General features: G+C 52.1%; 1 protein-coding gene across 2 annotated transcripts in view; it reads left to right on the plus strand.

The window, feature by feature from the left end:
* Positions 1 to 19,181, plus strand: part of GNAO1 (G protein subunit alpha o1) — a 168,386-nt gene that overhangs the window by 120,712 nt on the left and 28,493 nt on the right. For both annotated transcript variants that reach the window (XM_032283916.1, XM_032283917.1), the window contains exon 4: positions 18,522 to 18,682. In XM_032283916.1, coding sequence (XP_032139807.1) covers positions 18,522 to 18,682 — 161 coding nt within the window. The remainder of the gene's footprint in view (positions 1 to 18,521; positions 18,683 to 19,181) is intronic.

Consider the following 19,181-nt stretch of genomic DNA (forward strand, 5'->3'; position numbering starts at 1 on the left):
CAGATGCAGTGGCTCATACCTGTAATCCCAGTGCTTTGGGAGGCCAAGGCAGGAGGATCACTTGAGCCCGAGAAGACCAGCCTGGGCAGCATAGCAAGAGTCAATTTCTATGAAAAAAAAAGAAAAAGAAAGAAAAGGAAAAATCAGCAGGACATTGTGCTGTGCTCCTGTAGTCCTAAGTACTTGCAGGAGGCTGAGGCAGGAGGAGTGCTTGAGCCTGGGGGTTCAAGGTTGCAGTGAGCTATGATTTTGCCTGAGTAACAGAGCGAGATCCTGTCTTTAAAAAGAAAAGAAAAGAAAAAGTTAAGCAAATTAAAGTACAGGTCGTATACAAACACAGCAGAAATTTAACAGTCATTTATTGAGCACCTATTATGTGCCTGCAGTGTTCTGTGGATACAGTGGTGAAAAAAATTATGGGAGTAACTGAGGCTTGGGAGATGCTGCTGTGGAGCATGACTTTTACCCTTTTTAGGGGGAGTATTAGCACAACACAGATTCTCTGAGACTCCAGAAAACTCACCTGTGTTCTTTCACCAGCTTACAGTCTTATTGAGACAGTATTCTATTGCTCACTGAAGCATTAGAAGAGGGACTGTACTCAGTAATCCACAACGTAGGGATAAGCAGAGGTCAGATGTCAAATAGGGAGCAAAAGTCAGGAGAGGAAGGACAATGGCAGAATGTGTTAGTAAGGGTGCTTCTAGCTGCTGTAACAAATACACCCAAAATGTTTCATGGTTCAGATGCAATAGGTTATTTCTTGCTCATCTAGTCTGGGGCAGGTGCTCTTGGTGGGTGGGTGGCTCTCCTCCACACAGTGACTCATGGACCAACACCTTCCATCTTATCGCACCACCACCCCCTAGGATTTTGTCGTCATCTGCATACAGGAGACATACTTACATCTTAAGAGCCTTGACCCAGAAGTGGTATGTGCTTCACATTCACATTTCATTGATTTCAACTCAGTTACATGGCAGGTTGTGGCCTACAGAAAAGTTCCCAACTAACAGGCCACGAGAGGGCTGAAATCCAGTGCACCTTCTGTTTTCTAAGCCTTACAACCTGAAGACAGAAACTCCCTTTTTTCTAACTCCAGCAAGGGGGCTGTACAGGTTAGCTTCTATCTACCCTGGCCAGTGTGCGAGGCTGGTTGGTGGAGATGGGAGAGAGAGGCATGGAAGGGGTAAGAGGAGAGACAGGGATGAAGGAAAGCAAGAAGTGCCTTGGAGGGGAGTGGAATCTGGGCCCAGGTGGCACTTGGTGGCCCTGTAGTTTCAGAAAGTGAGTGCCAACCTGAGCCGGTTCCCCTTCCCCCACTGGGTTAGGAGCTGCAGTGCCAACCTCTCACTCAGTGAGCCCTGCCCAGCTCTTCCCCAGCAGAGGGCAGAGTTGACACCCTTCCCCACCTGTGCCTGACCCCATACCCAGAGTCACTCAGTGTCTGTCAGGGAAAATGAGGATGGCAGGGGCTAAGTAGGGAAGAGAGGCCATGCACCGTGATCCTAGACCTCAGAGAAAGCTGTCAGGGTGATGGTGCCTTGGTTGGAGCAGGTCATCCACCTGGCCCTGCACTGAACTGAGAACCTGTGGGGCACAGCCTCTCCCTTCTCCCTCACTGCTGAGATAGCCTGGCGGATGAGTCTCTGGAGGCTCAGCTCAGCCCCTGACCCCCTGTTCCCCAGGGCCAGGCTCTGGGAGTCAGAAGAGCTGACATCCAGCCCTGGCTCCACTGCACTGTCTACCTCCTCCTGCCCTGCCCAGCACAGCCCGCCAGGACCTCCCTGCCTGGCCCAGCTGCTGCACAGCCATGGGAACCACTCTGCCTCACCTGTGTTTTGGTTGACAGGAGTATTTGTCACCCTTGTTTTTATACCTGTCACTATCCCACCTGCTGCATGTAAACACTAGCAGCATCAACACAGTAATGCCGGATCCCCCATGTGGGCACCAGCCAAACCCTCTGGGAGCTGAGGAGTGCAGGTGATAGCAGTTAGAGAGGTCCCAGGAGCCAGCCTTCCTCAACCCTGCCCTCAGGGAGACAGGGCTGCCGGGCTCTGGGCCAGCTCTGCCCCTGGCTTGCTGATGGCCCAGGACAAGGCTCCACCTCCTACTCCCAGGCCTCCATTTCCTCCTGGAAGATGAGGCCACTAAATCACAGGGAAGCAAGGCTTCGTGGGGCTGGCAGTATGGGCTCAACCTCACTCAGGCAGCAGGTATTCAGTCCCAGCTCTACCACCTACTGGCTGAGGAACCACTGGCAAGTCTCCTAACTCATCTGATCTTTTATACTCAGCTTGTCTGAGTATAAAATGGGGCAAATGATTAATACTTGTGATCATTGAATGGAGTAAGGCTCCTGGTAAGTGCTCGCTAGGTACTGGCTGCTGTCATGATCTCTTGGGGCCCCTCCTTGACACCAGGCCCCTGAGTGCATGCATGGGTTTCTGCCTATCTGAGCCCCAAGACTCACGGCAAACACTGAAGAGGCCACGGCCTGAGCTTGCTGTGTCCCTCTGGGCTGGTTGACTCAGCCAGCCCTGACCCCTGAACTCAGGGGTCCCTCCTCAACCCCAACCCTGACAACCTTCCTGCTGCCACTGGCCTTTGGCAAAGACTCATAATTCGGGATTTCCTACCTGAGGTGTTGGCTGTAGCCAAAAGCCCCACTCTCACCCATGAGAAGGCCTCCTGAGAATGCGCTGCACCTCCACAGGTGGAGGCCTCGCCGTCTAGCCCTGGCGTGTGCTGCATGGGGCGGTCTGCCTAGGGCGTTCCAAGAGGGGCACATGCCACTGCTCTGTGAGATGAGATGGCTCAGTGGGACAAGGTGCACACATGTAATAGCGTGGGTTCACCAAGTCAGAGAGTGGTTCCTTCTTCTCTCTCAGCTTGTCTGAGAACCTCAAAAGTAAAGTCTCAGGCTGGTACTTGGACTGTGTAACACCTCTGAACCTATCTCCGAGGTCAACAGAGAAAGAAGGGCCTCAGGCCCAGTGCCTTCGACAGGCAGGGGACCCAGAGAATTTAAAATCCTATTCTGCTCTCACTGTAGTTATTCTCATGGGTATTTTCTATTTAAAATACTTTATACAGGTTCTTCACTTATCAGAGGGGTATGATATTTATAAGGTTAAAAGATGCGTCTAAGAAAAATAATAAGTATTACTCATTAGCTGATGTAGGACTTTGGCAGAACTTATGAAAATATTAGGGTATGATGTTGGGGAAAGAATGATCTTGTCCAGCAGCTCTTAGACATTTTGCTTTATACTCCTAAAAATTATCAAGGACCCCAGTACGCGTTTTGTTTATGTAGGTTATGTCTATCCATTTTTGTTATATTAGAAATTAAAATTAAGAAAAATTTAAAGTTTATATTTATTTGAAAATAACTATTAGTCCATTATACATTAATATAAATGAAATTTTTATGAAAAAGTACTATATTCTTCAGAAATATTTTAGTAAGGAGAATGTCATTGTTTTACCTTTTTGCAAATCTCTTTCATGGCTGGCCTGATAGAAAACGGAATGTGCCGTCTGCAGTGTGGAATGCAGCGTGTACACACCGTTGTCCTGTCTATCAATGTTGTGATATGCTGTTTTGGTTGAAGAAAAATTTGGCCCCACATGAACAGGGAAGGAGTACTTTACTAGCCTTTTCAGATCGTTATTCTTTGAAACTCCCAGAACTTGGCAAATGGTAGTTGCTTAAAGGAATGTTGCAATGTGAAATCTGAACGTATATCAATGACCCTTCTTTTTTCACTTTTTTTTTTTTTTTTTTTTTTGTGAGACGGAGTTTTGCTCTGTCACCCAGACTGGAGTACAGTCATGCAATATTGGCTCACTGCAATCTCCGCCTCCAGGGTTCAAGCAATTCTCCTGCCTCAGCCTCCTGAGTAGCAGTGGCTCATGCCTGTAATCCCAGCACTTTGGGAGAGCGAGGCAGGTGGATCACAAGGTCAGGAGATAGAGGACCATCCTTGCTAACACGTGAAACCCTGTCTACTAAAATTACAAAAAATTAGCCAGATGTGTTGGCATGCACCTACTTTTTTTTTTTTTCTTTTTTTTCTTGAGACGGGATGTTTCTGTCTCGCCGAGGCTGGAATGCAGTAGCACGACGACAACTCATTCCAGCCTCGACCTCTGGGCTCAAGTAATCCTTCCACCTCAGCTTCCCCAGTAGCCAGGACTACAGGTGTACAACAGTGCCAAGTGGCCACCATGCCTGGCTAATTTCTTTAAAATTTTTTGTAGAGACAGGGTCTCACTGTGTTGCCCATGCTGGTCAGTAACCCTTTCGTGTTCTGCTACATTAAAATTCACTGGCCTACCTTGCACTTTGAATTGATATGTTACCATGAAAGATTTTTAACATCGTTTTGGTCATTTGGAAAATATTGGTTCATGAGTACACAGATCTTCTGAATGTTGACACATTTTAGCATGCAATATCAAAAACTCACATTTGTTAGTATTAACACTGATCTTATGAGAAAAGCTTTAGGTATTGGGAAGTTACCAAGTTTACACTGGTAAACACAAGTCTTCCACAATTCTGGGTTTTCACTTGAAAGCCAGAATTTTGTAATTTTGGTAACAAATATGTCAGTGTTTTTTTTTGAAATCATAGGCTCACTGGTTCATTTTTGAGAGAATGTCTGCCAGAGACCCCAGTCTGAAATCCCATTGCTTGTCGCTCAGGTGTTCTTTCAAGGAAAAGCAGCATCCCGTGAAGGAAAGGGCGAGTCTGGCTTGCTACTCAGCCTTTCCCCAATATACCTTTACACCACCCTTAACGTTTAAGCGTGTTTTGTGCATACTTCCCATGTCATCCTCACACAGAATTCTAAAACATGTACTCAAGAGTGGAGTTTTTTTTTTTTTAGGTGGTAATTTTTACTCCTTCACCAAGGATGTTCTTCAGCCAGCATTTGCTTTCCTGTGCATGCATGGTGGCGGGGAGTTCAGTGGCAGCTCTTCGTCCAGCGCTGGCACCTGGCTTCTGGCTAAGGGGACCACAGTTATATCTGCTGCTGCTACTTTTGCACCATCCGTGCAAATGTTAACACTGTTACGAAGGCAGGTGACAGTTTTGTTATGAAAATAGTTTTGATCTCATGGTACCCCCTGAAAGGAAAGGAACTCAGAGACCCCTCAGGGTCCCCTGACAACCCTTTGAGAACCACTGATCTAGCCAATCCCATCTTTGTGCACTGGGGACACTAAGACCCCAAGAGGAAAAGAACCTTGCCCAGGGTCCCAAAGCCAGCCAGAGGCAGAAAGTCACCTAAAGCCCAAAGCTTTGAGATCCAGGAAGCAGCATGACCTGCACCTTTAACAAAACCAGTATCTGGCCACTGATGAAGGCACAAGAGCCGATGTCCCCAGTGAAGGGATGAGGAGGCAGCAGGGATGTCAGTGAACCAGCCTGGGGAGAGGCACCAGTTAGCCAACCCCATCAACTTCAGGACTTGCCCTTCCCCACCCTGTACCTTGTATGTAGCGCTGCAGCCTCCATCTTTTCTCTTCCATAACTGTGTTGCTGATGTCTCCCAGCCGAAGCAGCTGTAATTAAACTATTCTCCATCGTCACTTCTTGTTCTGAAGAGATGAGGTTGGCCATTATCATTTTTCCTTCCCTTTGACCGAGCTCTGTGTGGGTAATTTCATTCTGCCCTTGTTCATTTCTTAGAAATTTCATCTACCCAATTTTAGTTCTTTTTTCCTATCTTAGAACATTGGGCTCAGGGGAAAGGAGGCGGAGGGCGAGGGCATCATGAATTTGGAAATTTCTGTCCCATTCACCTTAAAGCTCATTTGGGACAGGGTAGTAGCTGCTTGGTGGTGCAGCTGTCCAGAGAGCCCCCATCCAGGAGAGATACCCAGGATGTATAGAACAGGGTTCTGGACCCACTGAGGGGAGGGGGGCACCAAGAGAAAGGGGCACCACGAAAGGCTGTCCCAGAGGGTCAGTAGTTGGAGGTTTGGACAGATGGCATCCCCACCCCTTTCGTGGTAGTCAGAAGCCTTGCTGACATAAGAGCACCCTGTCCCAGGGGACCAGGACAGGCTTCTGTTGCTAATGATAGTGAGCAGGGCCTCCATCCTGCCTTTTCTCTCCCCGCCTTGCCCCGCCAGGCCTCCACTGGCCCCTCTAGGGGCCCCATGCCCACACTACACAGATGCTGGCAGGACTGACAGATCCTCTGCTCCCACAGGAAGAGGTCAGAAGCCCAGGCCACACAGAGAGCATGAATGTCCCAGGCCCCACACGTGGAAGGTCTGGCATTTGCTAGGCTCTGTGGGGAAGCATTTTCTCCCCATCAGGGCTGGGACACTGGCCGCCCACCAGGGGCAGGGCACCCCCTCACAGGCATGACCAGCAGCCTGGCCGAGAGGCGTCTGTGCACAAGCCCCTGAGTCATCTGTGTCCCCACAGGGTGGCTTCCCTAAGTTTAACGTCCTAGGGCCACATGACCCCACTGTTACCCTCAGACCCCACTGTTGCCCTCAGGCCCTGGCTGCCAGGGCACCTGGTACCTCCAGGACCCACTGTTGCCCATCAAGGCCCTTAGTGTTGCCTGGGTCTCCCCTCGCCTTTCTTTAATTCCCTCCTCCCAAGGAGCTGCCAGGAAGACCAGTGTCTGCAGACACAGCCCCTCACACCACCATCCACACACCTGTTCCTCCTGAGGCCCAGATCCTGCTTCCTTGGGGTGGCCTGCCCACTCCCCAGGTGGCGCTGATGGGTCTGATGCCCCTGGTGGACTGCAGGTATGGGCAGGGCAGGGTCCAGGCCCTACTGGCAGTTCTGTCCCCAGCACCCAACCCTAAGCTTCACATGGAGACATACTCCAATCCGAGGAAGGAACATTCCCAGGTCTAGCCCTGGCTCCTGCTTAACTGGGGCCAGGGCCAGGGCCAGGGTTGGGAAGCTGCACCAACCGCTGACAGGCGATTTCTGGTTGAAAACTTTCAGGTATGCAGGAACCAGTGACGGAGCCTCAGAGGACTTGAGCCATAGTCGCTTTCTCACCTCCTGGCCCCTGGTTCTGGGAGAAACATAGTAAGCAGCTTCTCTCTAGGAAAATCCTGCTTGTCAGTCATTGGAAGATCCCCGAGTTCTAAGGCTGAAAAGGAAAGAAAGTTAGGATCAAAAAACCCAAGCCTTCTTCACCTCCACAGGAGGCAACCTGGGCCTGGGCAGGGAAGGTTCTCAGAAGGGCCGAGGACAAATCTTGGGGCATCCGGAAGGTTTGAACTGCTTTCTGAACTTAGGTGGAGACCTCAGGAAAGCCTTCCGTAACACAGCCACAGACTCCTGACAAAGAGGGGACCATGGGACAGAGGAAGGGAAAGCCACAGGGGCTACTCTCCCTCCACCCCGATGTGTTCAAGGCACCAACTAGTGGGCTGAGGAGATTCCCTCTATGTCAAATGTGAAAATCCTTAATGCCAAGACCCCACTCGGTGTCTGCCACCTAGCAGGTATAAAATGGATACGTAGTAGATGGATGAATGGATGAGTGGATAAAGAAGAGGATGAATGGGTGGGAGGTGAGTTGGATCAAACAGGAGTGGATGAGTAACTAAGAGATAGATAGATGCCAGAGAAGGGTGGAGGGGAGGGGATAGTGGGTGGGGGGTGGGGGAGAAGTGAGTGGATGGATGAACTGGGGCAGCTGATGGGTATAAGATGTATGCATGGGTAGGTGCACAAGGTTTGATAGGTAGGTATCCTGGGTAGGCGGTTCAGGATGTGTAGCTGGCTGGCTGGAGAAGGGATGAGGGGTGGATTTGAAAGAAGAGAGTGGGAGGATCATCATCCTAGCTGGAGAAGGAAGGCAAAATTAGAGACAGCACTGAATCCTTGGTTCTGCTGCAGGATCCTTTTGGGGAACCAGGAAGGTTCCCTTCCCTAAAGCAATGGTGGGGGGCCCACAAGGTCCCCCACCTTCTCAAGAGGCCCTGTGAGCTGACGCCACTCTGTCGGCACGGGCCTTGCTCAGCCTCCTAAGCCCAAGGGAGGAAAGAACCCCAGCTGCCAAATGCCTGCAGCACCCCAGTTGTTGCCACTAACAGACTCTTCACAAATGTCTAACGTGCCCCCGGGGTGGCAAGTCGGTACCACTTCCACTGAGAGTTACAGGCAGGGAGCCGTCTGCCAGCCCAGGGCTAGGAAAGCAGGCCCCCGCCCTGGGAGGGAATACCCCCCCATTGTTCTGAGGCCCAGCTGCTGAGAGGGAGGGACGGGGTCTCTCTCCTGTGCTGGAAAACATGACCATATTTCCTCAGATGTGCAGGCCTGGGTGGGAGGGCTAGTTGCTAAGTACCCAGAATTCTCTGCCTGATGGAATTGTAGTGGCCAGGCTGGGGTCTCTACCCCTTCCCCTTGAAGAGCAAGTTGGCAGCCCAAAGAAGGCAGGGATGGCCGTTGGGCCTGGCCCTGCAATGCCTGGTCTCAGGCTCAGCAGGTCCAACTCACACTCCCTCTCCCATTGGCCTGTGCACTCCTGCCCCCTGGTGGGTGCAGGGACAACTGCAGCACATGGGGCAGGGTGGGGCCAGATGGAGGCTTTTCCCTGCAACTGGAGGACTGGGTTTGTGTGTATATCTGTGCGTGCGCATGCATGTCTGCAGACTCACACTTCACTTGGCCTAAAATATTAGAGATGGAGGAAAGCTCTGAATGATCCAAAGCAGCTCCTCAAATGGAAGGGGTTATTATTATAATTACTATGATTATTGTTATCAAGATTATCGTGCTTGCCTAGAAAGTCTTGTACAAAGCAGGCTTATTTGTGTCAGCTTGTTGCTTGTGTCTGAGGCATTCCATCTTTGCTTATAATAACTAACATTTGCAGGCTTCTTTCATGCTGCAGAGCTGTGTCACATCCTCAGCCCATTTTATCTGCACAAACAGCCCTGTGCAGTTGGAAGCAGTGAGAGAACAGAGGCTGAAGAGGTTAAATATTCTGTTCAAGGTCACAAGACTAAAACGATGCAGAAGCCAGGATTTGAACTTGGGTCATGCGATGAACATTGACCCATCATATCCTTGGCACCTCATCCCTTGAGAGGGAAGAGGCCTTTTATTATGCTTCAGCTTCAAGCCTCTTTGCCACTGATATGTATTGCAAAGCTCACATTGCCATGAAGAGAAGGGAGGGGTTTTGAAGACTCAAGTGTTAAAAGTGCCGTTTGCCATCCCGGTTTCACATAAAGAGTATCCCTGTGCCTTTCCAAGTCCCTGCAGTATCCGGCATGTGAGTGGAGAATGTGGTCATCTTTCCTTGTCGCTCAGATTCTCTTGGTCACCACCACCACTCCTGGGGTGTGGCACAGGACAGACAGGCATCAGCTACATCTCTGAGAAGTGGGGGAGGAGGTGCTATGGCAGGAGAAGTCAGTGCAGGTGAACTGTCTGTGTCCTGGGTACCTGATGTGTAGGACCTGGGTACCCAGCGGGCAGGGCCCTGACTGGGCTCTGGAAACCTACGCCCCTCTTTGGAGCATGGATTCTTTCTCCGGGGACCAGCTGGCTGACTGGAGAGAGCTTTCTGGAAGCAGCACCCCTCCCTGCTGGGCACCATGGACTGTTATACTGATTGTCACCAGGGTGCTGCTTCCCCAGCACACTCGTGACCAGCCCCCAGCAGCACATGTGCTCGTGGCAGGCACCAGGCCTGTGTGCTATGATGAGGGACCCCCTGTGTACTGCCAGTCCTGGAGCGTCACTATTGCCACCACCACCCAGGCACCTAGCTCCCCGGCAACAGCCCATAGCAGCCTGCTTCTGGGGGGGCACCTGTACCAAGCTCCCCACCCCTCTCAATGCTGGACTGTCCCCTGGGACCTGTCTCCACCGGCCTCTTCCTCTCCCTGCCCACCCCTTTCTCCAGCTACTCAAAGGTGCAGTGCAAAGGTTTACATAGGGGGTTCTCCAGAATCTTGAAGTTCCCCCAAAGTGCCTCACCTCCACCATGGCAGCTTTGAGCCATTTATTTGTCAACATGAAGAGTGAGATATCATTTAGTCCGAAAGATTGTACTGGTTACTGTGAAAAAATATGTTCATGCTGGTTGCTATGAAAAAAATATGTCTTTAAATCGCTGATGTGGAAGAGTCCTGCAGGTGGCCTGAGAAATCACAACCTCTCCTGGCCTCCTGATCCTAAACCCATAACAATGGCACCTCGCTCACTGTTAACATTCGGAAATATACAGTCCCAGCCATGCCCCAAAGAGCCCCATCCTCCTCCCATGCCCCCGATCATCATGAGGCTGGGCGGGTTGCTCTTCTCATCTCTACATGGCCCCGGGCAGCCCACAAGGTGGAGCCATGGATGCTTGTCCACTGGGTGGGCACCAGCTCAGCCCACTCCTGTGCTAAGTGCTCTCCGTTTGCTCACACAACAGCCTTACAAAGAAAATAATGGTACTGTCATCCCCGTTTTGCTCAGGTGAAGACACTGAGCCTCAGAAAGATTATACCCCGTCCTCAAGCTGGAAGCTAAAGCTGGATCTCAGGTCTGGGTAGCTCCTGAATTTGCAGGCTGAAGCCCCCAGAAGGCTGCATGGAGCAGGATTAAAAGTCCAAGGAGGAAGTGAGCATAGGAGGCTGGTGGAGGAGGCTCCTTGAAGGGTGTGGGGTGGCAGGAGAGTCAGATGTTGGATTCCATGGTGGATTCCAGCAGGTGCAGAATGACGAGGCGGGGGCATCCTGGGCACTTAATGACTGCAAAACCCATCCCACCCACACCTACACATCTGAGGACATGCCGTCACGTTTTCCCTCACACACAACAGAGCGCCCCCTCACTTCCTCTCTGTAGCTGGGCCTCAGAACCGTGGGGACAGTCTTGGGAAGAGGGGCCTACTCCTTCAGGCCTCAGGCAGACACGCATGTCCGTGAACTCCTGACAGGACTGCCTGCTACTGAATCCCCCAGACTGCCTGTAGTGTGCAGCATGTGGCCAGTGCTCACAACACCGCTAGTGCCAAACCAGGCCCATGGGAGAGAGAGGAGCCACCCACGCAGGAAACGCCATACGGCATGTGGGCACGGTGCATGGGGTGTGGTCAGACAGTAAGAGAGGAGCAGACTCAGATGCCGGGAAAGCCAGGGGCGCTGCAGGAATGGGAGGGGACTTTCTAAAGGAGGTAAGCCCCGAATTAGCCTTGGCAGGCTAGGGGGCATAATAGGACTATTTGAGGTACAAGTGCAAATATAAACCAAACAAACAAACAACATATCCTCCACTGGTTTTTTTTAAAATCAGGGGATTGATTGAGTCAAATAATTAGAAAGCCCAGAGGTCTCTGTGGCTGCAGGTGCAGCTAGACCCAGGCACTGACATGTTACCATGACTCAGGTGTCTCCCTCTCAGCTCTGCTCTCCTCAGCGATGGCTGCACACTTTGCGGGGGGGCCTTCCTTTGAGAGCCTCTCTTTCCTAATAGTTGCTACAATGTCCTGGGGCTGGCTGGAAGTGGAGACTGATTGTTAGTCTAATTTGGGAAATAGGGATTCTTTGTCCACCCCAGACTGATCACAGGCCAGCAGGATGTGTTGGCCAAGCCCAGTGCATGTGTCCACCCCCAGAATCGGGAGATTCACCTCAATGCAAACGACTCAGATTGGGTTGGAGAATGGTGCTTCCCTCCTGGGAACTGGGGCTCTGCTGCCAGAAAACGAGAGATAAGCTGCAGAGGCAGAGAGGGCAGCTGCCCAGCAGAACAGGACTGGGCAGGGAGGAGCGGGCAGGCCTTCGCTGCCACCTGGAAGTGGTCACTGCAGTCCCTCCTGCAGCACTGCCTGGGTGGGAGCACGTGAGTTTCCTGTAGATGTCAGCTCTAGCAGTCTGCCCTGTGTACAGCTCTCACAGGCCAGACCTGGTGTCTTCATTCGTTCAGGCTACTGTAGCAGAATACCATATGCTGGGTGGCTTATAAACAATAGAAGTTTATTTCTCACAGTTCTGGAAGCCGGGAAGTTCAAGATCAAGGCACAGGCAGATCAGTGTCAGGTGGGGACTGCTTTCTTATCGACAGCCCCTCTTGCTGTGTTATCACATGGTGGAAGCGGTGCAGGTCTCTGGGACCTCTCCTATAAGGGCACTGACCCCCCCTTTGTGAGAACTACACCTTTAAGACCCGATCCGCTCCCAAAGGCCCCATCTCCTAATGCCAGCATCTTGGGGGTTAGGATTTAGGCAGAGGAATTTAGGGGGGGGACATAAACAATCAGACCACAGCACCTGGTGAGTCTGCCCTGAGGACATGCATGTGTTTTGTCATGTTACCATATGGGCTGGGTGCCCAGGCACACTCTGACCAGCAAGAAACAGCAGTGCAATGGGGCTGGTGGCAAAGAGAACAGTGCTAGAAAATACCCCCCCCACACACACACCCCCATGGGCCCAGGAGGAGCCTTGGATGGGAAGTTCAGGCTCAGTGTGAGCAGCGCCCCCAGACCCCTAAAAGCAGGCAGACAAAGGGGCAGGGCCTCCCCTGGCTCTTGGAATTGCTTGTGAAGCCCGCCACCCTCCTTTGTGCTGGCAACCCCCTCCTTCCCTTCAGGCCTGGCCCTTCTGTCTTAGGCGCATCTCCCTTCCCTCTGCTCAGGGGCTGCGCTGGGTACCAGTGGGTTCTCAGCTCATGCCTCAGGCGGCCAGGCCTTGTCTGAGATGCAAGTCCAGGGCTGCTGGCTCTGGCACTGTAGAGGAGGTTGCCTTTGAGTCCAGGCTCTCCTTACTGGCAGTGTGATCTTTAGCAAGCTGCCTCACCTAAGCAGGATACCCACCTGCTGCAATCATTAGAGACACAAACTGACAAGAGTTAGAGGATCGATAGGCTGGAGTGAGAAACTAGGGCCAAGCCTGATGTTAAAATGCCAAGGAAACGTACATCCTGCAAATGTGGCTGAGCACCAACTCTCTACCAAGCACTGTGCGAGGCCCCAGGTACCATGAGAAATCAGGAAACGATCCCTGCCCTGAGGACCAGGCACATACAGCACCAGCTGTACCATGGTGTGCGCTGTGCGCTTTGGGAGCAGGGAGGAGGGCTTCCCCGAGGAGGTGACATTTGAGATAGGGTGGGGCCCACCTCAAGGGGGAGGTATTACCTAGCTTATTTGGGGAATAGGAGTAAGGCTGTGTGGCTGGAGCCCTGTGAGAGGGAGAAAGTTGGAGAATGTCAGGACAGAGGCAGGCAGAGGCTTTGTAGGCCCTAAGGAATCTGGAATGCAGGAATGATGGGCAGCTGTTGAAGAGTTATACCCATTAGGATTAAGTTTAACTGAATATCAAAGACTCCGGAAATAATGCCTTAAATAAGAGAGAACTCGATTTTAAGTATTAAAAAAACACACTGAAAGTAGTGTGAGGATGACTGCAGATAGTGTGGAGCCTGGACCTAGACCTAGGCTATTCCACTCTCCCTGGGGGGTTGGCCTTGTCTTCATGATCCCATTTAGCTACTAGAGCTCCAGCCATCACATCCAAGTTCCAGGAATTAGGAAGGAAGGAATGAGAGTAAAAGGGTGCCCCTTACCTTTAAAACAACCTTTCCTGAGGCCTTACTTCACCTCAGTTTACCTCTCATTATGCAGAATTTGTCACATGGTCACAACTAGCTGTAAGCAAAAAAAAAAAAAAAATACAGCCTTTTAGTTGGATATCAGTCTGCCCAACTAAAAATTTCTGCATTCTCTTTGTAAAGAAGGAGGGGAGAATTGACATTAAGAGGAAACTAATGGTCTCCTGCTGTGTGAGGAACAGGCTGAAGAGAAGGACCCAGGCAGGGAACCCTTGGGAGGGAACCATGGAGGCCTGGACTCAGAAGTGGGGGAGGAGATGGGGAGGAGTGAACACTGAAAGCAGATTTGAAAGAACCACAGGACACTGGGCATGTGAAGGAGGCGGTGAAATCAAGCAGGTCTCCCAGTCTTTGAGTTTGAGCAGTTGAGCCAATAGGGAAGACAGGAGACAGTGGAAAGGGCAGGGGGCCAGGGGGTGTTGCTGCCAGCACAGGACCCCTCCCTGTCCTGCACAGGAAGGCCTAGACCCCTGGGCTGTCTGCTAGAGAATCCCAGGAAATCATCTAGCCCAGCTGTCCCTACGCTGTAGAATGCATCCTACTGAAGTGGGACCCATTAAATTCCAGGCCATGCATGGAAGAACAAACGTGGGAGCACAGTAGCTTTGTGGCCTCGGTTTGTAAGTTGCACCCTCTTGAGTGTCCTCCTGCAAAGTATGTTGTGGCCCTAGGGCCCCCACATTAGTGTGTGATCCTCAGGTCCAGGGGAGGTCTTGCCTTACAGGCGACCCCCACCCTGCTCTCAGGTCCTGACTTGTTCTGACTCAGGTGCTCCACAGATCTGCAGAAACCGTGAAGGTGGGGCCCAAAAAGGAAGTTTGGAAAACTCTGGCCAGGTCCACCACCCCCATTCCTCAGACAGGAAAGTACCCCAAGATTGCCCGAGGTCAGCCAGGCACGGGGAGCAGGATCGCTGCAGGTCCCTGACTCATAGGCCTCGTGCTGTTTTTAGCCCCAGGTGGAGGTGCCACCCCTGCTCACCCACAGCTGCTGCCCTGAGTCATCCCTGCCTGCCTGGGACACCCAAAGCCCAGGCCCCAAGGCCAGCTTTCCGGGTCACTGCTGCCGGTGAGGGCGAAGCCAGACTCCAAGGGCTGGGGTGTTGGGGATACTGACCCTCGGGAGCTGGATCAGGTCAGCATAGGGACTTGGCCTTCCAGCCTCCACACCATTGTAGCTTCCTTCCCAGGATAGGCAGTGGGGAGGGGGCACAGCTGCCAGAACTTTCTCACCGCCCTTCTGCAGTGGACAGGCTCTGACATGTAAATAGCACCTTAGCCAGACAGCTCAATTCTGGAAGAGTCTCCACTGAAGGCTTTGGCCCCACACTTCTTTTGTATAGACCTTTTGTTGACCACAAAACTTCCAGATGCTGACCTCATTTTCTTTGTGTCTCTCCCACCCCAAAGGACATCTGCAGACTTTCAGTACCTCCCACTCACTTCTAGAGCCACGTGCCATGGGCTGGGCAGTCTGTCTCTCCTCTAGCTTAATCAGAGGGTTGGGAGTTAAAGGAGTTTGCGGCAGAATAATTGTCTAGTAATAACGCTGCATGCAACCAGGCGCAGTGGCTCACACCTGTAATTCCAGCACTGTGGGAGGCCAAGGCAGGGAGATCACCTGAGGTTGAGAGTTCGAGACCAGCCTGACTAACATGGAGAAACCACCATCTCTACTAAAAATACAAAATATAGCCAGACATGGTGGTGCATGCCTGTAATCCCAGCTACTCCGGAGGCTGAAGCAGGAGAATCGCTTGAACCCGGAAGGCAGAGGTTGCAGTGAGCTGAGATCATGCCATTGCACTCTAGCCTGGGCAACAAGAACGAGATTCCATCTCAAATAATAATAATAATAATAATATATGCATGAATAAAATATCCCAATTCTGGAGAGCCCCTGAAATTGAGGAGATGGTGGGCCTAGTGTATCCCAGTTCCAGACTGCAGTGAGGGCTCAGTCTCTCTGTTGGGCTCCAGGACTCATGCAGGCTGAAACCAGGGGGACGGCGGCTGGAGAAGCTCCCTCCCCCGACCTCCAGCACTGAGCATCTTGTCTTGGGCCTGGTAGTAGTTAGGGTCTCTGTGAGTGCGAGTGGCAGAAACTAACGGGATGGGGCTCACATTCCAGGTCACATGAAGGGTAAGGGGACCCAGCCTTGGGGACCTTAAATACCATGACACTTCCCTGCTTCTTTCTGGTAGCTTTATTCTGAAAAGCTTCTCCATGGATTGGGGGACACTTGTGTCAGTGATACTAGTGACTTTGGGGCCACATCCTCTTAAGCTTCCCCCTTTGAAAAATCCCAGAGAAAGACTACAGACAGCCCAGCATGGTCACATGCCCACCAGCCACCGCCTCCACTAATCAACCCTCTTCCTTGCGTTGGCATCTCACACCTGTTTCCCAGGGCCTGGCATGGACTGGAAATCCTGGCATCCACAGGACTCAGGGTCCCGCACACTCCTGGCCCAGCCCTGCGCCCCCAGCCACACCTCTCCTTGTCGCTGGGACATCTCGCAGTGCCACTCAACTGGTGCACACCCTGAAGCATGGTGCCCCGGGCAGACAGTGGTCACCAGGCAGGGGTATTCTCAGGGCCTGCTAGGATTCAGCCAGGGACAGAGGAGCCACTCGGTTGGTGGCCACCTTGCATTTTGGTTAGGAGAGTGGTCTGAGCAAAGTCCTGTCAGCCACAGAGACACGTGAAGAGCAGACAAGATATGTCTGGTGCCTGGGCTGAGACAGGAGTTTGCTGTCCTCAAGACAGCTTCTAGAGGTTTAGGTTCCTCTAGAAGCTTACCTGAGACAAGGATTTGGGTAAGACAAAGAGTTTATGCGGGGGGTCATTTCAGGAAGCACCGAGGGAGTGAGGAAGCCACCAGGAAGGGAGGGAAGCCATGAAAGTGAGCTCATGGGTGGCCTGCCACGTTGGCAGCTGGGGCTCCATCCCATGGGGATCCTGTCCGACTGTTGAGCTTGTCTCAGAAGTGCCTCCCTAGGAGGGCAAGGAAGCGGAATATTTGCCCATTCCTGTCTGTCCTGGGCACTAACTCCCAAACTATACAGCCAGCTATAGACCCAAGGCAGTGAGCTCCATGGGCAGAGGCAGGAAGGCGGCCCAGGGCAGCACCTGCTCTGCCCTCACCTGCTTCAAGTTGGACGTTAAAGACTGTGGCTGCCTCAGATGCAGCGCAGAGGTGATCTAGACACCTCTACCAGGCATTGTCAGCCGTCCAGGGTGCTCTTAGCACAGGTGGGTCTGACCAAAGAGGCTGGCCCTGGAGTCCGAAGGCTCCTCATCTTGAGTCTCAGCCCTGCCACTCACCATCTGCGTTGTTAAGTGAGTGCCTTCCTCTCTGTGGCCCTTAATTTCCCCAGTGTGAAATGGGGTTGGTAATACTACAGCGACTGCTGTATTAACTGTGCCACAGCAATGCCATCTAACAAACCTCTCCTAAACCCAGCCACTTAGTTCTGCTGCACATCAGAGACCCAGGGCAGGCTCCACTCTGTACCGTGCTCCCCAAGTCCTCTTCCCAGGATGAATGACAGAGCCTGGGCATATTCATGGTGATGGCAAGGCCCACAAGGACCAACAGAAATACACATGGCCTCTTGAGCTGGCACAGTGCCACCCCTGCACCAATCTGTGGGCCACAGCAAGTCCTGTGCCATACTCAACATGAAGCAGACAGGAAATAAACTTGCCTTTAGCAGGAGGAGCTACAGAGGTGCAGGGCAAAGGGTGTGGGCAGAGGAAGGGTGAAAGGCCCGGTGACACAGCTCCTGCCACTTGATCCTGAAGTGGGGGACGTTCTGGGGACGGAGTGTGTGCACCAAATCCTTTGTACACTAAGTAATACTCCTGTGTGCAAAGTGGTAGTGATGGTGTGGTCCGGGATGTCTCCAGGAGACGTATCTTCAAAGACCACCACACTTCTGGTTGTGGTGTTACATGTATGGGATTGTAGTCTTTGAAAACAGGCGACCCCACTCTGGTATCCAGGATAAGGGGAAGGGGAAAAAACCTGTTAATTATGCAGTACTTTTTCTGTAATTCCAAAGAGGCTCAGCCTACACGTGTGCACCTTAAGCAAATTCAGCTACACCCACTCAGACAAGGAGGAAAGGAGGAGGCAGAGGAGGAGAGCGCTTCAAACTTATTACCTGTCCCTTTCCCCTTCGCATGTTTCACCTGACTTGGGGGCTTCCCCTGCCCCCAGAAAAAGGTAGGCCCAGGTCACAAACAGATCAAGAGAAATTAATAAAATGGACTTTTGGCTTTGAGCAATCCAAGGGCCAAAGTTCTTGAGATTTAACGTTGGCATGAGGGGTTTTTGCCATCTGCACTAACTCAGCAACCAGCCCCTCTCCTCCCCCAGCCCTGAGGCACAGTCCCCCTGTGGCCCATCCCTCAGCTAACCAGAATTCTCCACCGAAACGCCTGCTCCCCCACATAGCCCAGTTCTAGGGACTCCATTCCGCCCTGCCTAAGAAGTATAGAAAAGTACAACTCAGCCAAGAACACTGATTTTTTTTTTTAATTTTCCCCAAACAAAATACCGAGTTTTCAGGATGAAAGCAGAGCTGCTGGTTGAGGGTGGAGAATGGAGCCCAGCCCACTCTCCCTTCACTGCCTGGGAAAACTCTGGGGCTCCATTGGCTGCGGCTTGGAGCTCCTGCTTTAGGACGTCCATGTGGTAGAAGGCCCCACGGGCCCCAGGAACCCCTACTGTGCGTGCTCAGGTCGTGGCCCTCCACGGAGGAGGGTGTGGGCTGAGCTATGGTCCTGCTGAACTGGCTGGGCCCTCATCACAGTTCCAGCTGGGGGAGAGCCCGTGGCTGGCAGGGGTCTTCTGTCCTCACCAAAGCCTCAAAGCCCACCATCCATCTCTCCTCACAGGCTGACGCCAAGATGGTGTGCGATGTGGTGAGTCGGATGGAAGACACCGAGCCCTTCTCTGCAGAGCTGCTTTCCGCCATGATGCGGCTTTGGGGCGACTCAGGAATCCAAGAGTGCTTCAACCGGTCCCGGGAGTATCAGCTCAACGACTCTGCCAAATAGTGAGTGTCCCCGCGGGCAGGCGGCCTGCAGCCAGGCAGTGATGCAGGAGTGGAGGGGCATTGGCGATGGGGATTGGCAGAGCAAGGAGGATTCTCAGCTGAGCTCACGCCTGCCGGGAGATGTTCTGCCGCAGGTGGGGGGTGTCAGGATGCAAGGAGAAGGGGCCTCTCCTGCCCCCAGGAGGAGGAAAAGGCCAGAGAAGGCAGAGGGCACAAGAGACAACCAAACAGTGGAAATTCCCAGAGGGCTGGGACCTTGTCACTGGCTTGTCCGGAGAGTGCCTGGCACTGCAGGAAGACTGCTTTCAGTGTAGCAGCTTTGTTTTGTCATGGGGAGACCCTGACCCCATAAATATAAACAAAACCAAGAGCCATATAGGCAGAAAATAAATGGTGCCATTTTGTTTTATTTTAAAGAAGATAATAAGCTATTCCATTCCTCTATCTTTAAAATTAAAAATAAGGATTACATAAGTCTAATTAATGTAATAAATGTATA

Source organism: Sapajus apella, unplaced genomic scaffold (genome assembly GCF_009761245.1).
Source record: "Sapajus apella isolate SASKATOON/1434 unplaced genomic scaffold, GSC_monkey_1.0 scaffold15, whole genome shotgun sequence".
Lineage (NCBI taxonomy): Eukaryota > Metazoa > Chordata > Mammalia > Primates > Cebidae > Sapajus > Sapajus apella.